General features: G+C 33.1%; 1 protein-coding gene across 3 annotated transcripts in view; it reads left to right on the plus strand.

Annotated features, from left to right (window-relative positions):
- The window catches only part of SCN7A (sodium voltage-gated channel alpha subunit 7), an 80,370-nt gene that overhangs the window by 17,354 nt on the left and 41,204 nt on the right, over window positions 1-21,812 (plus strand). For 2 of the 3 annotated variants that reach the window (XM_032408980.1, XM_032408987.1), the window contains exons 2-9: window positions 1,426-1,661; window positions 5,091-5,203; window positions 5,558-5,647; window positions 6,952-7,080; window positions 8,493-8,584; window positions 14,474-14,680; window positions 17,583-17,652; window positions 19,376-19,517. In XM_032408980.1, coding sequence (XP_032264871.1) covers window positions 1,426-1,661; window positions 5,091-5,203; window positions 5,558-5,647; window positions 6,952-7,080; window positions 8,493-8,584; window positions 14,474-14,680; window positions 17,583-17,652; window positions 19,376-19,517 — 1,079 coding nt within the window. Of the gene's footprint in view, window positions 1-1,425; window positions 1,662-5,090; window positions 5,204-5,557; window positions 5,648-6,951; window positions 7,081-8,492; window positions 8,585-14,473; window positions 14,681-17,582; window positions 17,653-19,375; window positions 19,518-21,812 lie in introns of those variants that run through there. The other variant, XM_032408997.1, reaches the window with a different exon arrangement.

The following is a 21,812-nucleotide window of genomic DNA, read 5'->3' on the forward strand; positions in this document are numbered from 1 at the left end:
ACAGGTTCAAGAACGTTAAGTAATTTTACTGAGACCACTAAGAACATTAATGACAGAATTTAGGATTTGAATGTAGGTCTATTTAATTCCAAGGTTCATGATTTTTTTTTATTTATATTAGTCTATAACCATGAGTCATTAAGAAACTATTTAATATGTATTTAAGGAATTCCATGTAAGGAATACAATTTTGAAAGCTTATTAAATATTTTAAAGGAAGATTTTATATGTAAGAGCAAACATCAGTTATCCGTAGCTTGTATTTATAAATTGTACTGATTCAAAGCGTTTTGACTTCCCCCAATAAAGTATGATATGTGAGGTGTGTTCAATAGGAAATAGGATGGAGAAAATCAGCAAAAGAACATATTTTTATGTGAGAGAATAAAATGAAGTTCATGAATGGGGAATTGATGCATGAAATTATATTTAATGAAAACTAACTTCAGTGGCCTTTAGGATGACTTGAAATAGGCAAAGCCTTAGAACTGAGAGAAACCTGTAGAGACTACTAGCACAATCCAGATATAGAATTATAAAGATGTCTACCTTGACATAGATATGTAAACAATGGATAATATTTAAATACATAATTGAAAATAATTGTAAGAAAATTATTTTGTGCAGAGGAATTGATGACAAACAAAAATGTCATGAATAATTTTCAAGGTATTAAGTTTGTGTATTTGTATGTGTGTTTGTTTTTACTATGGCTAAAAGGTTAAAGAACAATTCTAGTCATTCAGGAAAACAATGAATTTTGTTTTCACTTGTTAAATTGCTATTATTGGTGTAATTGTCACATGGATAATTGAGGGGAAGAGAGTGTTTTGGGAAATGGACTTGGTAAATATCCATGTACAGTAATTGAAATTCAGTGTTTGCCTATGTATTCACCAAAAACATGGATATAACAGAAAAGAAAGGCAGAATTTTAAAGGATATCAAAATTAAAATTTGGGAGAAAGAACTGAGTGAAGGAAGTAATCAGAGCTATAAGAGGAGACACAGAAGAATGGGGCCTAAAGCCAATGAAAATGAGTTTAAAGAAGAAAAGTTTAGTTAATGGTTAAATATAGCTGAGAGACAAAAAATTAGGTTTGGTCCCCCAAAATCTCTAGAGCTTTAGAACTCTTTTATTATGAGGGAGAAACTGATAAGAAGATTTCAATAAAACAAAGAGAATTCAGTGGATGAGTAAATGAAGTAGGACTGGTCACTCATGAACTTACAAACAAGTATAGTATCAAGTACAACAAAACCTAGCTTAACAACTCATATATCTACAAAACTGAGGAATTTTCTTTGAATACATGTATTCAGTTTGCTGTTCTCTTTTAATCATATCCTAACCATTTGTAATTTAAAATTTTTCTTTATATACCCAAATTTTATATAGAACTGAAGAAAATAAATTTCTTGCAGGTACAAAATTGGAAATGGCTTCCCCAGAACCAAAGGGCCTTGTCCCCTTCACCAGAGAGTCTCTTGAACTTATGACACAGCATATTGCTAAAAAGCACAGTGAGAAACAAAGAGATTTAAAGCCAAACACTGACTTGGAAGTTGGAAAAGAGCTTCCATTTGTTTATGGGAATCTCCCTCGAGGAATGCTGTTGGAGCCCTTGGAAGATGCGGACCCATACTATAAGAATAAAAATGTAAGGATTAATTGAACTAATTGTGACTACATTTTCATTATTTTTTTTCAGATGTGCAAAAAGTCTAATTGATATAGGATTTAAAAAGAATGAAGAATAAGTCAAAGAGTTATTTTAGGGCGCCTGGGTGGCTCAGTTGGTTAAGCGACTGCCTTCGGCTCAGGTGATGATCCTGGAGTCCCTGGATCGAGTCCCGCATCGGGCTCCCTGCTCAGCAGGGAGTCTGCTTCTCCCTCTGACCCTCCCCCCTCTCATGTACTCACTCTCTCTCATTTTCTCTCTCTCAAATAAATAAATAAAATCTTTAAAAAAAAAAAAAAGAGTTATTTTAAGTTATAAAAAACTGGATAAGAAATTTCACAAATATTTGGGATTTTTATCAAAACTGATTGCTTGCCTGGTAGGTTAGTTTGTTGGGAGTTACTCTACTTTTAATAGGTTATACTGTTATGCCCTAATGTAAATGACTTGTTTTATGGGAGCATGATGATTGGCTACTTAAGGTTATTGATTTTAAAATAACTATAATATAAAATTTTTATAATATGTACAATAATTTTAAATGTTCAACTGAATAAGCTTGTTCAGTAGTTGGGAAAATAAAACCAATCTATATTTTATTTACCATTTTTATTAATTCATACATTCACATCCTGTCTTATCCCTGGAATGACTTGAGGAGCCAACTAAATATTTGAACAATCCAAAAACAAGCACAAAAATGATAAAAATAAGAATAATCATGCTTAGTAAAGGCAAAGATCTGTGTGGGCTAACAAAGCTGGAAGAGTCTTCCTTAAGAAAAAGAATTTGAATTACAGCTTGGAGAGCACATCACATTTTAACAGTACAAAGGGAAGATCTTGATATTAATTGGAATAGGGAAGAAACAGGGTGATGATAGAACTCAACCCCTATTGCAAGTTGTGGGAAATAAAGGAATGAGGAAATGAAGATGTCAACATGGATTTAATGTGATGGCCAAAGAACTGATGTGATGAATGCAATGTTTAAGTAAGTTTAATCTGAAGACCTCTAAATTACTATTGCATAAAAGAGATAGAGTCAGAAAGATGATATAGGAAAGAGGGTAATCCAGGCCTGAAGTCAAGAGGCCTGGATTATAGGAAGGTTTCAGAGGAGGGAAAAATGTAACAAACCTGAGAAGAAACAACAGGATTTGAAGACAGACTAATAATGCCAAAATTTCCAGCTTGGAATAATGGTACTGCTACTTAAAAAACAGAAATAATTCTAAAAAAGATTAAGCTTGGGGGATAGGAGGATTAGTTCTGTTTTGGACAAATGTAATTTGATATTCTTGTAAAGCATTCAGTGATATTACCAAATGGGCAAAATGGAATTGAACCAAAGTCTCTGGATGGAAGGCAACATGATGATTTTGCATAAACACAACTCTTTCAAATATTTTGCGTGGTGGAAGAGTATTGGCATTGTAAATTTACATATTAACAAAGACTCCAGTAGCTCTCATAGCTTCCATGGGCATTATGTAACATTACCTATAAAACATCTGTAAAATCTTCAGAACATTTTAGTGAAAATGTAACTCTTCATCTCAATTATCTCTGTTTTTACTTTTGCTATGCTTAAGTCCTAACAGTTGACTTCACATAATAACCTTAGAAGTAACTCTACTCTGGCAGAGTTCTGAGTTCTTTGTAGTATATATAGATATGGTAGGCAAATCTAAGTTTGTTATTGAAGATAAAACTAAAGATTTTGAAAAATAAAACAAGCCAAAAATTGTAAGGATAGTTTGTATAAAAAGTGTTATTATTAATAATGACACAAAGTATTAAAAATGTGAATTACATTCAGTTTATTCTGTTAAGGATGGCATACCAATAAATAATCCTAAAATTAAATAATTTTGGCACTCAAACATTAACTGGAAAATTGTTATGTCTGGAATTATTCCTTCACAATAACATAAGCTAGTTGATTGCACATATATTACCTCTTTTTTATTATTTATTTATTTATTTCAGAGAGAGAGAGAGTGCAAGAGCGTGGTGGGGAGGAGCACAGAGAGTCTTAAGCAGACTCCATGCTGAGTGCAGAGCCTGACCCTGGGCTCGATCTCACAACCCTGAGATCAGGACCTGAGCCAAAATCAAGAGTCAGATGCCTAACCAACTGCACCACCCCAGTGCCCCACACATATATTACCTCTTGTATGAATTTTGAGATTGTTCTGGAAAATAACAGAAAGCACATTTTAAATAATCAGAATTTGGGGAGCCCTTTTATTTTGTCTTTGCTTTTGAAATGGAAAGAGGGAAAATAACTACAATACATGCCAAAATGTCCACAGACTGTATATTGGAAAAGTGTTTTATTAAGGAGAATTATAACACAGTTGGTTTCCATTTAGAACATGTATTCATAAAATATCAATGCATATATATTTGTCCTCACTAATATATTTATATATATAGACACAAATATAAATGCCAATATACATTCACCATAGATACCTCTAATATATAATTATATATAACATACAATATGATACTTACGTATGTAATAGATTATATTTATATATATCATTTGGTATATTATATTGTATCATATTACATTGTATACTATGTATTATATACTATATTATATTATAATGGGTATAATATCATTATATATAATGTATTTTTACTCCATCATAAATGAATTTTCCAAGTGGATATGCATATACAGTAAAAGTGTCTATGTGATATATATGCACACACACAAAGACATACACACATAGGTAGACACTTTCACGTGTATCTATAATAGATGCACATATATATACGCACACATATACATATATAACTCAGTTTTAGGATATTTCTGATCTTTCATTATTTCTGGATTTAACGCTTCTATATCCCAGTATATTACTTTTACATGATGTAACTTTCTGCTTTAGGTATGTTTATGTCAATGATAACATACAAGTGGGGTTTTATACCATAGATACTTACTAGTGATTAATAAAATATCTTAGTGAATTGGGTCATTTTTACTATTGTAATTGCATGCCTTATTTGCTTTGAAATAAAATTAACCTTTTTTTATATTCATTAAATTTGAGTTTCTTTAAATGCATCTTCATGAGCCTTTAGGATAATGATTTCTTCCTATTACATTAGTTCTGCAAGAAGACTTGAGGACTGGAGTGTGGCAAATGGCTTTGTTAGAACACTGGCAAAAAAAAAAAAAGGTGGTAGATAATCCTAAATATCAATGAAAATGTTTAAAAGAAGAAATCTTTCCATTTGATTTAGTCTGTAAAACAATATCAAAATATAAGAAAAGTGTAACTGTTAGAATTCACAACTGAAATGATCATTGGCAATATGTTGCATAATGGATGAGATTATAGTTCCTACTTGTAATTTTACTTGATGTTCTTTTTTCATTTTACAGACTTTCATGGTATTAAATAAAAGTAGAACAATCTTCAGATTCAATGCCACGTGGTGTACATTTTCTCCTTTCAGTTCAACTAGAAGAACAGCTATTAAGATTTTGGTACATCCATATCCTTTTCTATTGGCTTTAGACTGTATTAATAACAAATGCAACTATTCTATTCAAATATTGCTGCAGTCTTTTTCTTTTTTGAATTGATATCTCATTTTAGGTCATATTGGAAACTGGATTATAACTGCACCAAGTGTTCCATATTTGAAAATACATTTAAAAATTATTTTCAAGTACACACAGCAGTAGTAAATATTAACAAATCTTAATCCTCCTTGATTTTCAATATGAATAGTATTCTTTTTGACATTTAAAAAGCTATTTTATCTCATGTATATACATATGAACATGATATAGAAACACATATTTCCAATATTATTTTTATCCATTATTCCTTGACTGTAACCTACCTTTTTCCGACTATTCATTTTAATTAGTGTCCTGACTGACTGCATATTTATGTCCGTGACTGAGATGCCAAAATGGGGCCCAATATTACAGTAAGTCAAATAATTTTATTATACATTATCTCATATATGATTATATCTTATATTTAACATACTGCATTATAGTACATTATATACTATATATTTAACATTTTACAATTTACTATTTATAATTAATGTATAATATTCATTGTAATATAAACTCATTGTGCATAATATAATCTTTATATATATAGCACAACTAATGAATTTTCCAAGTAAAACCAAATACACATATATATCAGTTAATAAATTTTAATGTTTTTCTGCCCTTTCATTATTCTTAGTTGGACTTTAAATGCTGCTATTTCCCAACATGTTAAGTCAACATGATATAAATGTTTGAACACTTAGCTATATGTTTATGTCTATCTATCATACAAATGAGGTTTTATTGTAAAGTTAATTAGTAATGATTAATATTTTATTTCAGTGCCTCAGATTTTCTTTACTATTGACATTCCACACCTGATTTGCTTTAAACTCAAATAACATTTATTCCTTTCCATTCTAAGAAAGTTATTTCTATTTCTTCCTTTCTGTTCTATTTCTCTTCTCTTTCTTGAATGATGTGAATAGTTTGGCTTGCATTAGACTGCAATGATGGAAAGGTCCATTAAAAGTTCTAGAGAAGAAGCCTTTCTTTTTTTTTTTTTTTAATTTTATTTTTTTATTTGAGAGAGAGGGTGAGCATGAGCGGGGGTTAGGGGTAGAGAAGTGGAGAAGTGGAGAAGTAGACTCTCCTGCTGAGCAGGGAGCCCAATGTGAGGCTCCATTCCAGGACACTGGGATCTTGACCTGAGCCAAAGACAGATCCTTAACCGACTGAGCCACCCAGGTGCCCCAAGAAGAAGCCTTTCTTGATGCTACATCTTAAGCTTTTATTCAATTCTTAAAACTAGTTAATTTTGGAAGGTAAACATAAAACTGATTCACCACAAAATTCTTATATATGCATATAATAAAATTAGTTCTTTCATACTCTTGTAATTCAGTTAATTATTGTGTGATTTCCAATGTGGAATAAATTTGACATTTTGTATTTTCATTATTTACCAAAATATATGTGAAGATTATAACTCTAGCTAGGGCTTGTTGAAAAAAATTGATAGTCAAATTTCATGGTTAATGCTGTAAGACATAGCCCACCCTAAAAGCCCTAGCCTATGGTTCAAGGAGCATAGACTTTTTGTTGTCTAGTTGGTTGGTGGATTGGTTGATTGGTTGTTTGGTTGGTTGCCAAACGGTTACCATAGACCTATTATTTCTGACAATGCATTATTCTCACTTTTAACATTTATATGAAAAATTTTCTGCAGGGATACTTTGCTTGGAATTTACACATTTGAAATACTTACAAAACTCATTGCAAGAGGCATCTGGGTAGAACATTTTTATTTCTTTGGTGATCCATGGAACTGGCTCGATTTCAGTGTAACTTTGTTTGAGTGAGTATTTCTTCAAATTACAAACAGCTTAATACCTTGCTAAGTAAATACTTTTCATAAAGAAACATTAAGATTTACAAAGTTTTCTGCTTGCAAACATTCTCTGAACAAAAAAATATTTCATAAATCATAGCCATAATGACTCTCAGGCAGCTCCAACTGAACTAGCTCTCAGAATACGCAATAAAAATGAAAGGAATGGGATATTATCTGTTTTCTATCTGAAGCAAAACAACAGAGGTTGAATTTTAGGATTTTAAGTGATTATTTTCAGTGCATAGAAAATCTCTTGGGGACTTACAAGAAGATCCTAACATGTTTGATTTCATCTCCAACCTACATTTTATTTAGCTACATTGCTTAAGACCAGTAAACACTAGATATCAGAATAAAATATCTTAAACACACCCACACACATTTTCGAGAGTGTTACATTAAATTCTAATGATTTACATGAGTATTTTTTCAATGATTCTATTTAGTGTGCTCTGTTTTATGGCTAAGGAAATGATCACTGGCACCAAACTCCTGTTAAATATAATTTAAAATGATATTCATTTTTAAGTTTGGAGTTGATTTTTTAAAACAACAAATAGACTTCATAAAGCGCATAATCAGTGTCTGCCATGTTGTAAGCAATAAAAAATAGTAGCTAATATCATTGAAATTATTATCACTACTACTTTGATTACTACCATTATTTTGCTGTTGCCAGTACTGATAGATAATACTTAGCTAACACAGCTACTACTTAGCCCTGTATGCCAGGTGCTAAGCTATGCACTTTACATGTATGAGCTTGTTTAATCCCGACAAAAAGCCTCAGAATTAGGAATTATTATCCCCACTTTAATTTTGAAGAAACTGAGGCAAGAAGGAATCAGTCATTTTTCCATGCACACAGCTAGTAACTTGGGAGCCTGGATTTCTACATAAGCACTCTGGTTACAGGCTGTGCCCTTAACCACTATACACCCTGCCTTTGGCTATCATCACCGTCGTCATTACCATCAAGATCATCCTCACCATGACCATCATCAGAAGCTTAAGTACTTAAATCTCATTACTTAAAAAACTATAGATTTTTCCTATTTTAACTACCTCTTCAGTGATTAAATAACAAAATATTTATGAACATAATATAGGGTGCCTGGTATAGAATTATGACTAATCACAGTGTCAAGCTTTTATAAACTATCATAATTTGTGGATTAATATTTACCTGGCTACCTTGCACTGTAAAAATCTTTGTCTTCCAATCAATAAGGCAAGTATTTGCAAAATGGAACAATGAGAGCAAGGGAAACGTTTGGTTATGTGGTTTTAAAAATAAGTTTAAATAGTATAAAAAGTCAATGATAAGCAGCATGGACTCAGTATGACTTTTAAATAACTCTAATTTAATTCCACAGGCACATAACAAGATACTTAGCTCTCAACTCCATTACAATACTTAGAATTTCAAGAAATTTGAGAATTTTGAAAATTATTCCCCTAAACCAAGGTAAGAAATGGCATTTAGTTCTTGTCTTCATTTTGATTTATGTACTACCCTGTATTCTTTTGAACTCCCCTGTAATTGCTTGGAGAAATACTAAATTGAACAATGTTTCATCTTTGAAGTCAGCGAATTATCTGATCTATAAGTTTATTTCAGTCACTCCAGGAAAGCAAAAAAAAAAAAAATCACATTTGACTGTTATTTATTTGAGATGGGTTCAATACTTAATGATAAAATATAGAGATTAATCAAAATATATTCTATTTTTTCTTATTTATCCTTCCATCTTAAATATGAACTTATAAAATTGTCCTTAGACTTCTGAGAGAGATAGCAATCTAGACAGATACCTAATATGCCTTCTTTTCTTCACTGCTTCTAAAAACCAGTTGAAATGAACAAAGTAATATAAAATAAGATAAATTCCATTTTGCTCTGAGTGCTTGGATAGGGTGCATTCCACATGCCACAGAGTTAAAGGAGGTTCTGCTAAATAAGGTAGAGCTGTGACCACACTGACAGAAGATGCTGAGGACTAATTTATAGTTCCCATTCCTGAAGATATCCTAGAGAAGCCCACCAACACCTTCTAATTTGTGTTAAGAATGGATTAAAAACAATCCGATATGAAAGAACTACACTCAGTGTTTTGGCTGCTGAGTTAGAAGCATGAAATAGGTGGGCCAATAAACCCAGAGGCAAGTGTGATAATACCATAAATGAGATCTACAGGCAATTTTTGTCCACTGCAACACCATGAAGAAGGCCAGATATATGCATACCATGTACTTGGAGTCTAGCCTAGGCAAAACAGTAAAAAGATTGGACGATGGATGGTACATAGCCCTGTGGATATATTAAAACACTGAATTGTACACATTAAATGTGTGAATTGTATGATTTATGAATTATAGCTCAATAAAGCTGTTTAACAACAATGGTCTGTGCATGGCAGCTTCACCAAACCCAGTGAAGAAAGTACCAATGAGAAGAGTTGCAGTGATAGGAATTCCCACAGTTCTACTTCCCTTACTACTCTCCACAAATTACTAGAACATAAAATTGTATCACCTGTGTCTTCATCCTAGGCTCAGATGTGAAGATTATAGAACAAATCAGGTGAATCCAAGTCAATACAAGAAGAACATGTCTTAGTGGAGTTGGAAACACACAGCCTGATAGAAATTGCTATTTTTTCAAGGGAGAAAATAATCAATGGACATACCAGCAATATAGAACATATGAAAGTACTTTGCAGTACCAAAAGGGTAACATACTATTTAAGAAAATAAAAATAATCCTCTTTTTTCTTTAAAAACTATGCCCTGGGCACCTGGGTGGCTCAGTCGTTAAGCGTCTGCCTTCGGCTCAGGTCATGATCCCAGGGTCCTGGGATCGAGTCCCACATCGGGCTCCCTATTCGGCGGGAAGCCTGCTTCTCCCTCTCCCACTCCCCCTGCTTGTGTTCCTGCTCTCGCTATCTCTCTCTCTGTGCAAATAAATAAATAAAATCTTTAAAAAAAAATAAAAAATAAAAATAAAAAAATAAAAACTATGCCCTAAGGAATAGGGGCAAGCATAAGAAGTCATCTTTTTCGTAGTGCCTTCAAGATTTTATTTATTTATTTATTTATTTATTTATTTATTTAAGAGACGGCACAAGCGGGGAGGAGCAGAGGGGGAAAGAATCTCATGCAGACTCTGCACTGAGCTCCACACGGGGCTTGATCCCATGACCCTGAGATCATGACCATGAGATCATGACCTGAGCAGAAACCAAGAGTCCATGCTTAACTGATTGAGCCACCCAGGCGCCCCTTTTGTAGTGCCTTCAGAAGAAAACCTAGACTTAAGCAAAAGAGGAAAATGCTATAATAAAATAGACAAAAACACCTATCAGACAAAAAAATGATAAAAATTATAATACCCAGGGCGCCTAGGTGGCGCAGTCAGTTAAGAGTCCGACTCTTGGCTTCGGCTCAGGTCGTGATCTGTAGGTCATGGTTTCTGTACTCAGCGGGAAGTCTATTTGAGATTCTCTCTCTCCCTCTGCCCCTCCCACTCCTGCTCTCTCTCTTTCTCTCTCTAAAATAAATACATAAATCTTTTAAAAAATTAGAATTTTTTGGTGAATATTTGATGGTAATAGAAGCATTAAAATATGGTATTGTCTGTACAGTATTATGGTATGGTAAAACAAAACTGCTTGTGTGAAGAAAAATGAGGGAAATTCTATATCAATACAATAGAACCAAAAATGGATGGGTTAATGAAAAAGAGGAAACTAAGTTCCATCTTATGGATAGTTGGTGACCCTAAAAATGAGACCAGAATAAATGTAAAAGACAAATTATTCAAAAATACACTAGAAAATTTTTTAAAAATTTTAACTTGAGATTTTTCTCACAACTGGAAAAGGTTCATTTTTATAGTAGATAAAAAAACTAAAAGATATACTTAGACATTATAACATTTTTTAAATTTAAACTTCTAAGAAATAAAAGTATTATAAAAATCCTACAAGAAAAAAGCAATGAAAAATTGCCTATGGAAAGGTTATTTTTAGACCTCTTGATAATATTGAACATGAATAGGCAGTGTAGTTTCAGAGCTTGGAGGAAGTGTAAACAGGAAGGTTATGACACCAGCATTTTATACCTGTCTGTCATCCATATGTGAAGCTGATAGGAAGATATTCTCAGTCATGCAAGAGTTCTGAAATTTTATATATGTATCTTTCCTGAATAACTGGTATGAAAACAAAACATTCAACAATGGGAAGATTTAATACCAGAAGTAATCACAGTGAACTCTGAAATCATTTCAACACAGAATGAATTTCAAATTAACTGTTGTTAGTGATATGTAAAACAGAATGCAAATATTATAAATCTGAAGTAATAACAGACATGCCTAAACTAGAAACATATTTTATTTGTGTTTCAGAAAACTTTGAAATAGATGCCAAAATTATAAAAATCTAGTGATTTTTAACATTAAAACCTAAATTAATTTGGATGAATTCAGCGTCTGCCTTCAGCTCAGGTCATGATCCCAGCGTCCTGGGATCAAGCCCCACATCGGGCTCCCTGCTCAGTGGGGAACCTGCTTCTCCCTCTCCAGCTCTCCATGCTTGTGTTCCCTCTCTTGCTGTCTCTCTCTCTGTCAAATAAATAAATAAAATCTTTAAAAATAAAATGAAAATAAATCAGGCATATTCATCCAAGTCACCTCTGCTCCCCTTTTGCATGAATTTATGTTTCCTGACAAGCCATTATAAGGATTTGAATGTTACCTTTCCTGTAAATCATGAAAAATAATATGTAATGCAAAATACACAAATTGAACAATTATAATAAACTAATATAAACACTGTATGTTAATTCAATTAAAAAAAGAAAATATACAAAGAACTCATGACAGTTGCCAAAGAACTCATTTGAGAGTTGCCAAATGAAAATATGTATATAAAATATACATATTTTGGTGGGTATTAAAGAGGGCACGTACTGAATGGAGCACTGGGTGTTATACACAAACAATGAATCATGGAACAGTACATCAAAAACTAATGATGTAATGTATGGTGATTAACATAACATAATAAAATTAAAAAATTAAAAAAATACATATTTTGGAAAGTTCATTATAGTAATCACAGAAATTACATTAAAGCAAAGTGATCCCATTTTTCTTTTAATAAATTGGCAAAGATTTTTTTAAACACCCCAGTTTTAGTGAAAGCTTGACTATGTATTTATATATTTGGTTTATACATTGGTTCAACATCTCTTAAAAACAAATTGAACATAAATGTATTAATACTTACATATATTATGATACAGAAATTCTATTTCTAATATAACACTTTTAAAAAAAGGCTTGCATATAGCAAAATAAAATTAATAGTACAACTCCCAAGTGGCAAAAATAAGCTATAAACAAGTATTTCCATATGGTAGCAATTAAAATTATATATTTAATCTAGATATCACATTTCTTTAACCACAGGAATAACTTTATTTCAACCTTATCCTAATACACTCAAGAAATCCAATCATCTGAAGAAGTCACTAAAAAATAGATTTTCAGGGCACCTGGGTGGCTCAGTCAGTTAAACATCTGACTCTTGATCTCACCACAGGTCTTGATCTCATGGTTGTGAGTTTGGGCCCCACAAAGTCAAAAACTCAAAAAAAAAAAATTATAGATTTCCAATTCTCACAATAATATATGAAACAGGTATTATTAGCCACATTTTAAAGATGAAACAGAAACATAGTAATATTGATAATATCACAGAGCTAGTACATTCGTATCCATTGTTAAGCTGAACAGTTATTAGGATCCCAAATATAAACAGACCAACAAATAACAAGAGAGCAAGGGAAACAAGAGAAGAAAGGAAGGGAGAAAGTAAGGAACGGAGGGAGGGAGGGAGGAAGGAAGGTTAATACTGGTTTTATCTATGAAGTACAATTACATTATTTTTGTTTTTGTTTCTTTTTTTTGTTTACAGAATTGAGCTTTTAAAAAAAATTGAAGTGCAGTTGACACACAATGTTACATTAATTTTAGGTGTACAGTGTGGTGATTCTACCAGTCTGTTATGCCATGCTCACCTCAAGTGTAGCTACCACTCTCACCATAAAAGTCTCTTACAACACACTGACTATATATCCCCCATGCCTTTCATCCTGTGACTTAGTCATTCCATAACTGGAAGTCTGTACCTCCCACTCCCCTTCACCCATTTTGTCCATGTCCCCCACCGCCTCCCCTCTGGCAACCACCAGTCTGTTCTTTGTATATATGACTCCGTTTATGCTCTTTTTATTTGTTCATTTGGTTTATTTTTTAGATTCCACATATAAAGTGAAATTATATGGCATTTTCTTTCTGTTTGACTTATTTCACTTAGCACAATATACTCTAGATCCATCCATGTTGTCACAAATGGCAAGATCTTATTCTTTTTTATGGCTGAATTATATCCCATTATATATGTAAATGACATCTCTTTATCCATTCAGCTATGAGTGGACACTTAAGTTGCTTCCATATCTTGGCTGTTGTAAATCATGCTGCAACTAACACAGGGGTGCATATATATTTTTGGATTCGTGTTTTCTTTGGATAAATACCCAGCAGTGTAATTACTGGATTTTATAGTAGTTCTATTTTTAATTTTTTGAGGAACCTCCATCCTGTTTTCTACAATGGCTGCACCAATTTACATTCCCACCAGCAGTACATAAAGGTTTCTTGAACAGGTTTTATTTAATAAATAGAAAAATGAGTTCCTTAAATAAAGCCAGTTTTAAGGCTGAATTCTCAATTAGTAAGTGTTCTAATGTAAATACAGTCTACAGATATCACAATGGTGTGTTATTCTCATTCTTAATTCAAATTTGTTCATGTTTTATTTAATTAGCTCCAAAAGTTGAATTCTTAAAAAGTTAATTAAAGAATAGTATAGAATACTGTTATTTCAAACTATTTCTTGTTTCAACAACATTTGCAACCTATTTTGATTTATAACTCTACACTTATGTTTATAAATAGTGGTGGTTGGTATGAAAAGCAGTAACCACGAAAAAAGTCTTGTTCTTTATAGTAAAGAAAAACAAATAATTAATTTTAAAATTTGTGCCTGAATTATTTTAACAGATGTAATAAGCTAGCAATAATATAGAAACCTTACAGTTCAGATTTTTATTTATTTTATTTTCTACTCATTTTACTTATTAGATCTAGATAATGGATGATGTAGATTATGAAACACAAAGCTGTTGATCTCAATGGAGTATGCATTTGCCATGGAGGAATTGTGCTAACAGCTGCTTACCTAGGGTATTTTACTTTATCAAAAACAAACCTTTCTCTTTTTAGGTCTGAAGTCTTTCGTAGGGATCCTCATCCACTGCTTGAAGAAACTTACTGGTGTTATTTCCCTAACTCTGTTTTTTCTGAGTGTATTTTCTCTAATTGGGATGGGGCTCTTCATGGGCAACCTGAAGCATAAGTGTTTGCGATGGCCCCAGGAAAATGAAACTGCAACCCTGCACAACAGAACTGAAAATCCATATTATAGCCGAGGTAAGACTCACTTGCCATCTATGTTAAAAAAGTTAAAATTTTTCTTAGCGAACAAGCAGCCTTCACAGAAGCGTTGAACCAAACTCAACTTCAGAATGAACTTCTTGTAAATGCTGTACCTATACTCAAGTACACATATCCCCTGCTTTTTGAAATTTCACATGTTGCCACTTAGCTTTTACTAAAGACCTACAGGAGTACCTGTTCTCTCTAACCAAAGGAAATCTGAAGATGATTTTCACTTTTATGATAAATGCTAAAAGTAAAAATAGCATTCAGCTTTTGTTTTGCAGCAAGCCATTATAAAGGTAGCATGCATCCTTTTAGGGAGAGCGGCAGGACCAAAGCTCCTTCCCCTGGAACCACACCCAGCCTCCCAGTGTCAAGCTTCCATAGCTTTGAATTGTGTCTGTGATCACCTATGCTTTATCTCAATTTATTTTGTGCATCTGTTAGCAAGATGTGTCCTAACGTATCAAAAAAGCTGAAGAGAGGTTATGTTTGGGGCCTGGGGATGCGCACAAATTTTTCCCTATAAACTAATGGTAATTGCTTCTTTGCTTTAGGCCATTTCCGTTCACAAAAGGTTTCATTAGGAAGGCTCTACTTTCTGATAGTGGGGGAGACCTGTGCTGATTTGGATCAGTTTCATTTATCAGAATTGCAAAATTCCTATCTTCAGACAGTTCAGTAAGGGAAACCTAAGTTTGAAATTGCTAAATTTTGCAAATTTTATCCTTTAAAATATGACCAAAGTCTTATTTGCAGTTGCATCAAAGTAGAATCCTCATACCACCTTTCTTCAATAAAGTTGTTTATTTAAAATATAAATTTGAGTTTACTCATTAGAAATTTTAAAATGACCTTATAAATATAAAATAGACTACATTATAGAAATTTGTACTGTTGTTGGAGTTCAGTTACTGCTGCTCATTTTAAATGTTTTGAGTTATCATTTGGTAAATAATAAACATACTTTAGGCAAATAGTAATAATGCCAGAATAAATATTGCTTAGCTCCTATATATAAGTAATCTATATATAAGTAATACACATGCCTGATCATATATCTTCACCATAATCCTGCAGAGAAGTGAATGACCCATGTTACAAACAGAAAAATGGACGTTCAGAGAAATTCAGTGAATGTTCTAGCATACTACTATCAGGTCCTTCTGACAGTATTTAGAAAAATATAAAAGTATATTTTTAAACTAATAAAAATAAATTGTTGATAAATCTTATGTAGTCCCCTTACATTTATTTTATTTGTATTTGGATATAATAAGTTCCAAAACAAATCTTAATGAATTTTACTCTTTAGTTTACCCTATAATATCATTATGATGCAAATAATACAAATTTATTGGTATGTGGGTATGTGAAATGTTTCCTTATTATATGTGTCTATTTCATGTTCTTGATTCTAGTGGTGAGGGCAACAGGAAATAGATATTAAATCTTAGATTCCAATTGAAACACTCTTTGGTTTCTTTGGTTATAACAAAAATATACAAATTATATAAAAAATAAACAATTTTACTACTTCATTGTATTACTAAACAAAGTCCAGGTTCTTTTCATCTTAGTTAAAGCATAATTTATATTATAAAGACATCACTTTTTAAAGATTACCACTTTAAAATTTGTCCAATTCTAGTCATTCCATTTCTCTTAAAATGTGTTAGGACTTGCTGAAAATATTATATTTGTAAAATATTATTTAACCTAATTGCCATGTCAAAGTCCTTAAATTTAGAAGAATATTTGGGAGTGCCTTTTTCTAGTAATGTCAAATTTCATTTGGTTTTTGACTGCCACTTAAAAGATCTGATCAATTGTTCCTAACTATGATTTAAAACTTCTTCTAAAATTGTTTTAGGTAACAAGTTAAAGTGACATTATTTGAGATTGGAGTAATTCAGTTGTGTGTGTGTGTATGTACATATGTATATGTATACAATTTTATACATACACACATACATTCAGGACTGATCTCATGTGTTGGATCTCTGATTTGAATTCAGAACCTAAAATCAATGCTTCTAAGCATGCATGTTCCCAACCCTGGTAGCTTATATCTGTAAATACACAATTTACATTTTAAATGACAGCAGATAAGGATACCTAAATAAATTCTACGGGCTATGATTCAGATTAGTTGGGATTGTGGTGGGAATTAGGTGACATCAGGGTGAGTAACTGGCACTGGATGCTCAATGTAGAAAAATAAGCTTCGAAATAGGAAGAGAATGGCATTTAAACCTAGAGACAGAAATACAGTCTTCCGTTAAGGAAGATCATTAGGAATAAACCCTTGGAAGAAAAGGTCCTCGGGGTGCCTGGGTGGCTCAGTCAGTTAATTGTCTGCCTTCGGCTCAAGTCATGATCCCAGGGTCCTGGGATTGAGCCCCGCATCGGGCTCCCTGCTCAGTGAGCCTGCTTCTCCCTCTCCCTCTGCCTGCCGCTCTGCCTACTTGTGCGCTCTCTCTCTCTCTGTCAAATAAATAAATAAATAATCTTAAAAAAAAAATAAAGAGAAAAGGTCCTCAGCTTTCAAACACTTTAGTCTTGGGAATTTTTCCTTCAGGGTTCTGGTCATACCTGGCTGGTTAGTATTCATTTCCCAGAACTCTAATTTTGAAAGTGATTCTCCTCTTTTTATGCTGGGGTTTATCACTTTTGGGGCAGTGAAGTAGGTGGATTGCCAGACATCTTTTGGCCTGTGCATCACATGCTGGGATAATCTTGTAGATTAAAAAAAAAAAAAAGGTGGGCTATATGTTCCTTCCTTTTCACTATCGAGAGAGATGTTCATCTTCTATGCAGATCTAAATGGGTATCAGATATGCTCTTCACTCAAAATTAGATAATAGAATATAATTTCTGTCCTATTTTTCAGAAACAGAAAACTTTTATTATTTGGAAGGAGAAAGATATGCTCTTCTTTGTGGTAACAGAACAGATGCTGGGTAAGTGGTGTTAATGTTCTTGTATCAAGCCAGTATCATGGATCCATAGTATTTATTGAAAGATTATTGCTTTGGCTGATGTTTCTCATTTGATTACATTATCTCATTTTATCATTAAAACCATGCTGAGAAGTATACAACATGGAATACTATTACCCTGATTTTATAGGAAAAAGCAATAAACTGACTACTTACATGATTTATTCAAGGTCATGAAGTTAGCAAATGGCAAGGCTGGGACTTAATAAAGATCTGATTTTTTGTTTTCTGTGTACTCCAGAGCTAGTGGGAATTATCAAGAAAGATGATATAATCTTTTCTTGGGCCAGAAGCCTTTGAAGAGAAGAAATAGGAAAGATATGCTGTTATTTCACTTATTTTATAGCTTGTATATCTTTTATGACTATAATTTACATTAATAAAATTCTTATTGCTCTTAAAAATTGTACTTATAAATAATTCTTCAGTGATATGACAAAACTCTCAAGTCTTACTGTCCTATAATTTCAAATGAAGAGAAAAGAAAGTAGAAATACAGTTCTTCTCAGCAGTAGTAGCATTCCAGGAATGCCTTATGTGACTTTCCTCAGATGGAAATGATTTGATGCCCACTGTAGACACTGCTCTTTCTTAGGCTCTGGGGCCCAGATTAACAAAAGTCATATGGGGGTAGAGGAGCATGAGTTAATGTAGTTTATATATTCATGTGATTTAGACATTTTGTCTCTTGTTCAACGCTGCCCAGCAGTGGGCTTCCATTCTATTCTCAAGTCGGTATTGTGAACCCATCTCACTGTGTCTGCCACATCACACTCCAGCTAACCCTTTTCATGGACATCCCAAAGTCAGATATGACCTGAAATGCTTGTTGAAATTATCTGATCGTGGATAATCAGAATCACAAGGATGTATTTCAAGATCAGAAGAGAAAGTCATGCAATGTTTCACCTGTAGCCATCATACCTTGCTGCATGGTAAACAATCCCAAAATTTAGTGCCTTAAGACAAGAAGAAAATGTATTTGTTCAGATTCTGTGGGTCAGCAATTTCACAAGCCTGGATGCACAAGTGAAACCTCTCTTTGCATCCCATTTGTTAACTATTAACAAAAGTCCAAAACAAGTCACATGGCCAGAATAACATTGGCAGAAACTACACAAGAGTGTGGATAGAGGGAAGCATGGTTTATTTGGCCACCCCTGTAATAACCAATCACAATACTCAAGCCCCTGAAGATAAAAGTATGAAGAGTCCATGAAAGGAAATGAGATAAATCTTTAATCTGATCTTTCTACAAACATGCAAGTGCTGCTTATAAATTATCAATGTGATAAGTGTTTTCTCACCCTTAAATAATGGGATCCAAGGGCTTGAGGTGAGAGCATTTAAAAATTAAACCCTCAACGACTGTAGCTTTGTTTTATGACTGTTATTTCCCATCAGGTATGCTTTCACTTTGATACTCTGTACCAAAGAAATCTTTAACAAGGCTTGGCAAAAAACCATTTGTGAGGCCCTTTTTCCTTCTAGATTAATTACCACTGTTCACTTATATTAACTTAAAATCTACCTCATTGGCTGCTTTTTCACTGGGCTTTGTTTAGACTAATTCCTGTGGAAGAAAGAGCTCTTTAATATTCTGGGTGGGTATTCTGTATTTATGATTTGGCCATAATCTGAAAGTTACTTAAGAGTAAGCAGTTTTTCTTTTCTTTGTCTTTAGTCAGTGTCCCGAAGGATATGTGTGTGTGAAAGCTGGCACAAATCCTGATTATGGCTTCACAAATTTTGACACTTTTGGCTGGGCCTTACTTGCCCTGTTTCGGTTAATGACACAGGATTACCCTGAAGCACTTTATCATCAGGTAAGAACAGAGAGAATCTGCAGTGCACATAAAAATGGTGCCATGCTCCTCCCTTTTAAAATAATAGTCAAATGTAACATGGTTTATTAAATTTCTGTGGGGAGAAGAATTTGAGGACAGAAGAAAAGTGAATCAGAATTACTGAATGTCAAACTGTATGCTAACACTGTGCCCAAGTCTGTGCCCTTATGTATATCTCATTTAATCTTTGAAACAATCCTGCAAGACCAAACTATATATGCTTTTTATGTGAAGACACTGAGATCAGAGTGGTTGGGTAACCTCTCCCAAGTTACAACACGTGTATCTTCTAAAGATCACTGCTCTGCTCTATGCTATCACACATTTGATATTAACTAAGGAAAGAGCATTGGTAAGCACTAATTCTTCAGTCAAAAAATTTGAACCTGTGAGATTACCATGTATTAAGAAATTGTTTATTTAATGCCTACAATGTGTATTTCACTTCAACTCTTCTATTTCTTCTCATTTCCCTGTAATATTTAACCACGCTCTGATTATAACAGAAAGTTTGCTATTTTGAGACTTGAAATCAAATTCTGAGAGTCTCTCTTCATAACTGATGATTTATTTGCCATAGTTTCTCAGAAAGATATAATACACATTAGAATGGTGATTTGGTTTTTCTAAGAGAAGTTTCATCACAGTGGAATATGCAATGTTAGTTTAGCAGCATAGTTAATATCAAAATATATTAAATAAAATAAATTACTTTAAGTTTCCAAAGTATGTACAGTTGAAGGAGAACACTCTTTTTTTTAAACATGTACATACACTCTATACTTTTTATGATTGGATAGATAAATTATGGTGTTCGTGTGTGTGTAATGACCTGTACAGGCCATTAATAATGATAGGACTTTTAGCACAAAGGTGCGTGGTATGTTATTAACTGAAAATCAAGTAAACTAAACAGACATGCAATACAATTATATTTCTAATAAAAGAAATACATGAAAATATTAAAATGACTTTTTAAAATGCAAACTATATTTTTCTAATTTTATAAGATGAGTATTTATTTATATTGTTATTTTCCAAGCTTTGACAAGTATCAATGCCTCCTCCACAACACTAGGGACTTATTTCTAAAATAATCTTATCATGTTATCTTACTTCTAAAAATCCTTCAGAGGTTTCTGCATTCCTATGGGATGAAGTTCAAAGTCCAAATGCATGGTCTATAGTGCCCTTTAAGATCTAGTTTCTGCATAGTTCTCCAGATGTATTTTCTAATGATATCCCAATATATACTCACTCTCTGCTTTATTTAAGTATAGAAAAGGCTTGCTGTTTCCTAAGTGAGCTTTTTCCCATAATTTCTTGTTTCAATGTATGTTGTACCCTCAGCCTAAATTCAAGTTTCTATCTTCAGTCTCATACCTCAAATTCATATCTCAAACCCAGAAGAAATCTTGAGCTTTTCCCCAAACTCTCCTTTCACAGCTAGGCAAGTCCTACAGCAGAATACCATGGCACTGTATAATTGCCCCTAATTGTAGTTATTTTATTTTATTTATTTATTTTTGAAAGAGAGAGAGAGAAAGTGAGAGCATGCACGCACGCACGCACGCACACGGGAGGAGAAGGGGAAGGACAGTGAGAGAGAGAATCCTAAGGAGGCTCCATGCCCAGCATGGAGGCCCCCACAAGGCTTGAACCCACAAAACTGAGGTCATGACCTGAGCTGAAATCAAGAGTCAGACGCCTAACCGACTGAGCCACCCAGGCGTCCCTAAGTGTGGTTATTTTAATTTCTTATTCAGTAATTTCTCCCACTGGAGATATGCTACCTGAGAAGAAGTTTTTTATCTCATTTTAATTTTTGAGTTCTCAGCATCAAACACATAGAAATTCTTAATGAAATTTTAATAAACAAAATATAAGTGAATATTTATAAATTGTATCACTTTATGTAATGTTTTGTTTTTTGGTTACAGTCCTCTAAGTATGTTAGCTAATTTTCTTGTTAGAATTGGTCTAAAGGAAATCCTTTCCCACTAGTAGTGAAATGAAAAATCAGTGTGGGAGTACCCTGGTGGAGTCCACATAGGACTTTCATCAATATTGTACTCTTGTTATTGACCAGTGTAGAGAAGGTTTGCTTTGATTTGGATTGGATTTGTGCTCTCAGCATTGCCCCACACTGAACTGACTATGGCTAGGGAAATTCAGCAATTATTCCCAAAGAATGTAGCTTATGTTTTAGAGAATACAATTCTCTATTCATTCATCAAATATTTATTTGAGGGCGCCTGGGTGGCTCAGTCAGTT

The sequence above is a fragment of the Phoca vitulina genome, unplaced genomic scaffold (genome assembly GCF_004348235.1).
Source record: "Phoca vitulina isolate PV1807 unplaced genomic scaffold, GSC_HSeal_1.0 scaffold1, whole genome shotgun sequence".
NCBI lineage: Eukaryota > Metazoa > Chordata > Mammalia > Carnivora > Phocidae > Phoca > Phoca vitulina.